The 9,058-nt window shown below is 41.6% G+C and overlaps 1 protein-coding gene across 15 annotated transcripts in view; it reads right to left on the reverse strand.

Moving 5' to 3' along the window:
- The window catches only part of SMARCA1 (SNF2 related chromatin remodeling ATPase 1), a 77,911-nt gene extending 72,393 nt beyond the window's left edge, over positions 1 to 5,518 (reverse strand). For 11 of the 15 annotated variants that reach the window (XR_013531377.1, XR_013531379.1, XR_013531378.1 and 8 more), the window contains exons 1-2: positions 5,224 to 5,518; positions 182 to 268 (exon numbers count right to left, since the gene is read on the reverse strand). Coding sequence is in view for 12 of the 15 variants with exons in the window: in XM_078362250.1 (XP_078218376.1) it covers positions 182 to 268; positions 5,224 to 5,397 (261 nt within the window). In the remaining 3 variants the exon portion in view is untranslated. The remainder of the gene's footprint in view (positions 1 to 181; positions 269 to 5,223) is intronic. The other 4 variants (XM_078362259.1, XM_078362261.1, XM_078362256.1 and 1 more) reach the window with 1 other exon arrangement.
- Between the last annotated feature and the right edge of the window lie 3,540 nt (positions 5,519 to 9,058).

The following is a 9,058-nucleotide window of genomic DNA, read 5'->3' on the forward strand; positions in this document are numbered from 1 at the left end:
AAAATGAGCAGGTTAATTTATTCAACAAAAATATTATGATAGATTATATATTAAATTACTTTCCAATTCTAAAATCGAGGATTCTCCATGCATTGTATATACACGTGTATTTTTCACCTTTAACATCTCAACTATCAAAATTAACTATAGTATTCACTGTCCTATCCAAGAGTACATTTACCATTTTCTCTTCATATTCTGGGTCCATTTCCTTTTCAGATTTAGGCGCTTTAGCACCAAGTTTGAGTTGAAATGAAGAAACGTTTTTCTAGAATTTCAAAGAAAATAAATGTCATCAAATTGCAAAGCAAGGTTCTTAAATTGGTCAATACTCTCATTAGAAGGTGAAAAGTAATTACATGACTAAATATATAAATCAATGTGGGACATGCACGGACCGATGATGAGAGAGCATGTCATGAAGCAAGGCTTATGATTAATCCAGTTCTGTACACCTGAGGTCCAAAAAAAAAAATCTGAAAAATCAAGACTGCCAGAGAAATATTAGTTGGAAAAAACCAAAAAGGTGAAACACTGAGCTTTCTCATCCACTCTTTAATTTATATAGTGTAAGAAAATGTGCAAAATTAAATAAGATATTTTAAAATCTAGAATAGGCTAATATCAACCACAAACAAAAGAATTCAAAGAAAATAAATATTAATTCTCAGAAACCCTCGTTTATGTCATGGAAATAGGCCACACTTTCAGAAGAAAAACTGTGGCTTCTGTTCCTAAAACAATACTTTTCAAATTGTTTTCATAGTATAAGAATATTTAATTTTTTATGTAATGCAATGTGATCACATATACTTAAAATAATTTAATAGTACAGTTTTAAACTTTTAGCTTATGCTAATTTTCTCTAATGGGAAAGAAAATTACTTTATATTGCATAAATATTCTGTAGAAGCAACTTGTCAAGGCTATTAACTATTAATGTTTGATATTTTTAAACCATGATTTAGCAAAAAGTAACATCAATCAGTAACTTAATAAAGAAATTATCTGGGGAAAGGGTTTATCTCATGCACCCTATCCTTTGTAAAGACAAGCTTGTACTGGCAAGTATAAATACATATATAGAATAAGCCTCATTCCCTATAAGAAATCAAGAAATAAAATAATAAAAACACAAATCTACCCATCAGAACTGAAGATAAGTCTCTCTCATTTTTAACACAGATGACTTTGCATAAGTGAAAACACAAATTTGTTTGTGAAAACTATCATGGCTTTTGTCAACCTGTTTCTGAAAACTTGGGTCAAAAATCAACAGAATGTGACCTTAAAGATAAGAACGATACGGCCCCTTTATGTCTTCCAACATCTACTAAAATTTCTATTTTGAAGAAATCCAAACTGAGATTATGGAATTTGACCTTGTCCAGACTCTTACTTTGTAGCACTGACCAGATATCTTGATTTACAGCATCTGATACATACATATCTATGTGGAATGCTTTGAATGTAATCCCGGATGGATGAGATAGAAAACTGCTAAATAACCCCTCAAACTCACACTTTAAAGCTGCCATGTATAATATAAATCATATTTACTTTCAAAGCAACAAGAAATTCAAAATCCATATCTTTATCTTTCATTCCTTGAAAGGCTATATGAAATCCAGTTTTCCAGTTTCAAAACACTGAAAATTACTTTGCCTTATATTCACAAGTATATATAATAATGTGGGAAGTACACTTACAGAAAATTAAAGCTTTAATCCTAGAAAAACATTTTACTCATTACTTTTTTGCTTACCTTGCGGTAGACTACCATCAAAATCTAATTATATGCTAATTAAAATTCCTAATCTTGAGCAGTGCTATTAAAAGCTGTGGGTAATTACTTAATTGGCACTATCTTCCACAACAAATTTTAAAATGCCTACCTTCTAAACCTCATTTGTTTATGTGTATGTGTATGTGTATTCTCAAAACTATATTTTTCCATACAAGTAAAGATCAAGGGTGACTAAGACACTCTAATGAATTCCTTTGGATTTTGTTATCTGAGTCTGGGTGCCATGAGAATGCAGCACAAGGTCAACAAAATGGCTTATTTTAAAGACCATGACATTTTTCTTGACGTTTTTTATTACCAAAGATACCATCTCCAATTTCTAGTGTTGGGTAATCCAACCGTCACTTAAACCAAGTAAGTTCAATAACCAGAAGGTAGGCAAAAATACCTTTGAGTAGGTAAATGTCATAGGTCAATTCACTAAATCTGATCTACTGTGTTCTACACGAAAGCTCTGTCATTCAGAAACCTATTTTTTTTTAATTTGGTAGACAATTCTACCAAGTTTAATAAACTGGCTTCCCATGTCACCAAGAATACAAGCAACAGTAAATGACATGGGAAAGATCACTAGAGGAAGGCACTCTACAAGAAGCCACAGCAGAAACCCAGAACAAAAATGTGTCTTCCACTGCAGTAGCTTCCCTCATCCTTGGTGTGCATGTGTTGTTATTTCCCTCTCCCTTCTTTATCGCTTTATCACTGACACTTTTTTATTTTACAGTTATTTTTAAATGAGTTTATGGTTTTGTTACACTTACATTCTTTATCATAAACTAACATATTCTTTCTGGTGAAACCACATGAGTTGTTTAAACAGTGATAGCTGGCCAGGCTCGGTGGCTCACCCCTGTAATCTCAGCACATTGGGAGGCCAAGGTAGGCAGATCACAAGGTCAGGAGTTTGAGACCAGCCTGGCCAATATCGTGAAACCCTGTCTCTACTAAAAATACAAAAATTAGCTGGGCATGGTGGCAGGCTCCTGTAATTCCAACTACTCAGGAGACTGAGGAAAGAGAATCGCTTCCACTCAAGAGGGAGAGGTTGCAGTGAGCTGAGATCGTGCCATTGCACTCCAGCCAGCCTGGGCAACAGAGCAAGACTCCATCTCAAAAAAATAAATAATTTTTTTCTACCTTCTGGGTTCAAGCGATTCTCCTGCCTCAGCCTCCCGAGTACCTGGGATTATAGGCACCCACTACCATGCCCAGCTATTTTTTTTTTTTTTTGTATTTTTAGTAGAGACGGTGTTTCGGTGTTTCACCACGTTGGCCAGGCTGGTTTTGAACTCCTGACCTCAAGTGATCCACCCGCCTCGGCCTCCCAAAGTGCTGGCATTACAGGTGTGAGCCACTGCACCCAGCCAGATAAATTATTTTAAAACATAAACACAATACTGGAAGAGTCTGGGAGGTGGTTACTTAACTGAGAAGGAACAACCTGTGGGATTTCAAGTGCCTTTGCGTCACTGTCCAGAGTGCACTAACTGATGGCCATGAAGAAGTGGTTAATCTGCACTTTTAGTACACAATTTAAAGTGCCAAGGTAGTATATATTCCAATTTTTTTTTAATTAAAAATAAAAATGATGCAGTGGCTAAAACAAACTTCAGATATCCAGGATGTTCCTGACATACAGCACCACAGTTCCCTATCCTGGGTGGACAAATGAAGAACTGGTAGGGCAATTTCTGATGAGGCATCAGAGCTGACAAATATATAGGTATCAACTCAGTGTTTATTATATGGGTTTTTTTATTGGTCCCGCGTTTTTTCACCATTCCAACTTTTATACAAAATTCAGAAATTCATACAATCTGGAAACTCGACAACCTTTCCTGCCATACAAAAGGCAGTTTGGCACTCACATTTGCCTAGTCTAGGGAATAAAAGGCACATAGACGTTTCCGAATTTCCCAACATTTGATTCATATTGATGCTTGGTATTACGCCCAGTTTTAATCAACAATATTGTCTTACTAAAAAGTACCGCGTAGATCTTATAATGTGTGTGTTTTCTACGGTTTTCATTTAGCACTACAATTGTCCTTCTGTTTAGTCAACCTTGTAGCAATAAAATATGTCACATAAGCAACTGCTAAATTTAAAATTGCTCTTCTCATTTAGGCGAAAGGTGTTAATTTTCCTCAAAAGCTTTTCATTTGGTCGTATAGTATCATATAATGATTCAGACAAAGCCACTTGAGATCTCTAAAGCATAATTGCCCACCTTTTTAAAATTGCGATGACTACTCTTAAATGGGAAAAAAAATCCACCCATAAATGATTAGTTATGCAATTTTATCATACATAAAAAATGCTTATGCCCCATCCTATTTTTACGGCAATTTTTCAGTGTTTTATAGTTTTATTTGCATGTCTCAGTCCACACGAAATGTGCCTTATGGAGCTCATACACATTTTCTGGATTGGCTTTAATAGGTGTTAGAGCAGTTCCCTTACGTTAGAAGCAGCTCATCTTGGCGAAGCTTAGTTTTTTTAAAAATTAAAGGAAAAAAAAAACTGTGTGTGTCCAAGAGCCAGCAGCGCCCACTGGGAGAGGGAGGCGGAAGCCTGGAAAGCTTGGGGCCGGATTGAGGGACCATTCGGGTGGCCCTGGAGTGAAACCTTATACCGTCGGGGGCGGGGCAGCAGAGGGTGAGGGTGCAGATGTTGGAAATTTTCCTAAGCCAGCGTCTACGGTTCCTCAGTTTGGGGGGGGCGGGGGGGGACGACGCGGAGAGCTCCTTTCCTCGGGGTGACACCCCCACCTCGGCAGGCGGGGTTCAAACGAACAAGGGATGGGTTTTTTTCCTGCCATCCAAAAGACCGACATTGCCAAAGAAAGAAAGAAATGTCTTCCCTGTCACCCTCCACCCCGAAATTCAAATTACAAAAAGAAGCACCTTGAAATTCAAATTACAAAAAGAAGCCCCAGCAAAACCCCTTTAGCGCGAGTGTGGGATTGAAGGGCCCAGATTTCCCAGGCAGAGGCCGACGGGAAGAGGGGGAGAGGGAGCCAGCGAGAGGAGAGGGAGAGGCGGAGGCTTTTTCCTGCACGGCCCCATCCCCCACCCCGTTACCCGAGTTCCGGGAAGGTGGAGGGGGTCGGGGGGCTGTCGAGGGGCTCCCGAGCCCCCAGGCCCCCGGAGAGCGGGCACCCCTCCACCCCGCGCCGCTCCCGCCCGCGCCCAGCCCCGCCCCCGTTCTCCAGGCGGCTAGAAGGAAAGGGGGAGGGGAGCGAACGCCAGGCGGTTCCGCCACCGACCCCCTCACCCGCCGCCCCCAGCCCCGCAGAGCTTCGCGGGTACCTGTCGGCGCCGAAAGGTCAGGATTTGGGCCCCTCAGAGGGGCCAGGCACAGGATTTCTCCACCACACACACACACACACACACACACACCCCCTTCCTATTTACCTCCTTCTTCTTCTCGCCCTTCTCCGTGGCCGCGGTGGCTTCGGTGGCCGCGGCGGCCGCTCCCTCCTCCTGAGAGGTGGACGGCCCGGGCTGCTCGTCCTCTATGACCACGATAGTGGCGGTCGCATCCGCGGCTGCCACGGTGGCTGCCACTGCGGCGGTGTCCTGCTCCATGCCGTGGGAGCGGGAACAAGGAGGGGGACGAGGCAGGGGACGAGGGCTCCTGGGCGGCGGCAGTGGCTGCACTGGAAAAAGCTAGATGGAGCAGGGGTGGGGAATCACTCCGCTTCCAACCCTTCGCTCAGGCCCCCCCTTCTTTAAATAACCCTCAACCCTGCCCCACTTCCGTCCACCCACCCTACGTCATGGCCTCCCCCCGTCACTCTCCCCCCTTCCTCCACCCCCCCCTCAACGATCGCGAGACTCCCCTTCCCCACCCAGAGCCCGGGCCGGCCCCGCACGACCAACTGTTGCCGTAGTGTGGGGCGCGGACAGGGGTGGAGGCGGGAACCCATAACTCGCGGCCCCCTAAAAAAATCTCCTTTCCCAGACGCCCCCAACAGTGAGCCTGAGCTCCCCTCGCAGATGCTTGCAAAACGAATCCTCTTTCCCTTAAATCTGCTCTTTGTACCTCGGGGCGCTTTCCCCTTTTGCACAAAGAACTTTTCCTCTGCTCATAACTGTACTGTAGAAGGTCTTTCTCACCATTTGCAAAGAGCGAAACCCCTCTGGGGACTGCCCTTTCCCAGGTTTCTAAAGAGGTCGGATTAGCGGTGCTGTTTCCACCTTCCTAAATTCTGCAGAAGGAGAAGTACTCCTTGAATCTCTGGATTGTAGCTGCAAACAATCACTTACAAGGCAAAGTCTGACTCTTAAGTTTTATGTATATTTGTTCTGTTTTCACCTCTGGTACCTCTCAGGGTGCCAATGTGCACGATCCCTTCTCTTGCCTTCACCACTAAATTTTTAAATTCCTAGGAGGCAAGGTCAAGATCCCCCACAGAACCTGGGGCAACATGTGGTAGGCACTCAATATTAGTAATTGAAATGAATTACTGTGATTTTTTGGCACAGGTTCTATTTGGTAGTAATACAATACTGATGCTATGAATGATCATGGATATAAAAGCATTTCATGATACGGAATCAATCAGTGTCTATCAGCAGATGAAGGGTTAAGGAAAATGTGGTTTGTATACACAATGGAGTACTATGTAGCCATAAAAAAAGAATGAAATGTTATTTGCATAAACATAAATGAAACTGAAGGACATTATGTTGCATGAAATAAGCCAGGCACAGAAAGACAGATACCACACGTTCTCACTCATATGTGGGAGCTAAAAAGTTGATCCCATGGAGGTAGAGAGTAAAATGATAGGTACGAGAAGTCTGGGGAGGATGTGTGGGGTTGCCGCAGATTGATGAAGAGAGGTTGGTTAATGAGTATAAATATGCATACAGTTAGATGGAAGTGGTAAATTCTAACGTTCAGAGCAGAGTAAGGTGACCTTAGTGAACAAACAATGCAATGTATATTTCAAAATAGCTAGAAGAGAGGACTTGAAATGTTCCCAACACATAGAAATAATAAATACTTGAGGCGATGTACGCTCTAAATACCCTGAATTGAGAAGGACCCTTAAGGACAGCAAGAGTGGAGGATTTCTTTTTCACTGAATTGCAGCTATCGGAAGATGGAATTCCTCTTTTGTTGCATGAGACTGCAAAGGAGAAGAGCTCAAGAAATGTTTATCGTGTATTGGTGTGTTCCTGCTTTCAAGTCAGCTTTCTTCCACTGTATTTCTCATTGCCAGTGTACGTTATTTCAGTTACATTGTGGGTTAAATGCACTTTTGTGAGGAAATCTGGGAAACTCACATCCCTTTATAACACCTTTTTTTGGTGGGGACATGTGTTCCAAGTTCCAAAAAAAGAATTTAGAAATTTATTTGGGGGCAGAACATATTTGTACATTGGCAATTTTCCGTGCATGTATAATGCAATCCTTCCTTTTTGAGGTGACGCGGCTGAAAGTGCTACCAAGTATATGAATTTGGCTGGAAAGGTCGATGCTTGGTCAACAGACCTTGCCACAGGATTCATGTAAATATTGCCCTTTGGCTTGTGGCAACAGCTGCTATTTACAGAGTATGTGCTATCCTTATTTGTAAATCTGCCTAAAATTCATGATCTGTAGACTTTGTTCAACAAGAGTCATCTCATTTCTGAGCCTACTCAACACCTTGCTCCATCTGCTACTACTGTCCCCAATTATGTCTTTTCATTTGAAATGATCTTGGATTGCTCTATTCCATTGAGATTGGAGAACAGAGCAAACTTTTATAAATAACTGGGAACCTCAGAACTAATCCCAGTCTACTGGCCAATATGTCCACTTTGGTAGATTATAGAAGTTGTTCAACAATCATTTTTGAATAGCCAATCTTGTTTAGTAGCTACTAGAACATAACGTGCCCATTGGTGATATTAAATGTTTTATAAACTTCATAAAGGCAAAGCTAAAGGCTTCGTGTTCCTTTTCTTATTTTGTATCTGAAATTTGTCATTGAAACCACAGTATGACTTAAAAGCACATCATGATCCCACTGATTAATGTTTTTCAGAAACTGGCAAAAAAGATTCTGGACACGCTGTCTTGCTTACATTCTGTTCATATCAGTAAGCTTTCTCACTATTTTTCTTAAAGACATTTATGATAGTGGCATTTTTGAAAATGTGATATTTCCATGGTGCTCTGTATTTTAAGGAAAACGTCATGGTAATAACTAGTATATGTCTACCATTTCTGGACCACCTATTATTGTATTAGGCATGGCGCTAGATTCTTTATATATGGTATTGCTAATCCTCCCAATAATCCTATGAAATAAATATTATTATCCCTATTTTACAGGTGAGAAAATGGAGATTTAGGCTAAATAACTTATCTAAGGTTCCACGGCTAGTAAGTGACAGTAGACAGATTCAACCCCCAGACTGTCTACTCCAAACCTCATCTTTCCACTTCATCTTTTTAAGTTCTCTGGTCTTCCCAGGGCTTCCTCCTTGAAAGTAGAAATCATATTGAGAAAATGACTGAAAAATATTTCCGCCAGCTGTCTCCATGGTGTTCCCTCTAAAGCAGCCGTGTTCAACCCTCTGTATGTGAGAACTTTTTTGCCTATCTGTGGTGGCACATATCATGAAAATTATGCATGGCCTTTTTTTTTTTTTTTTCTTATCAGCTATCATTAGCATTAGTATTTTATGTGTGGCCCAAGACAATTCTTCTTCTGGTATGGCCCAGGGAAGCCAATATGTCCAAAAGATTGGACACCCGGGTGGGCATGGTGGCTCAGCACTTTGGGAGGGCGAGACCATCCTGACCAACTTGGAGAAAACCCGTCTCTACTAAAAATACAAAATTAGCCAGGCGTGGTGGCTCATGCCTGTAATCCCAGATACTTGGGAGGCTGAGGCAGGAGAATCGCTTGAACCCTGGAGACAGAGGGTGCAGTGAGACAAGATCACTGCTGCACTCCAGCCTGGGCAACAAGAGTGAGACTCCATCTTAAAAAAAAAAAAAAAAGATTAGACACCATGCTCTAAAGTAAAGTAAACTCTTAAAAGAGTAATGGGACTCAGGACAGTTAGTGCAAAAAGGGGGAGAGCCTAATAGAAACAACTGAGATGTCCAAGAAGAAAGGATTGGCAACACATTTGTGTAGTACATTAATAAATGGAATGCTATGCAAGCATTAAGAGTGATTATGGGCCGAGCACGGTGGCTCACACCTGTAATCCCAGCACTTTGGGAGGCTGAGGCGGGTGG

This window comes from Callithrix jacchus, chromosome X (assembly GCF_049354715.1).
Source record: "Callithrix jacchus isolate 240 chromosome X, calJac240_pri, whole genome shotgun sequence".
NCBI lineage: Eukaryota > Metazoa > Chordata > Mammalia > Primates > Cebidae > Callithrix > Callithrix jacchus.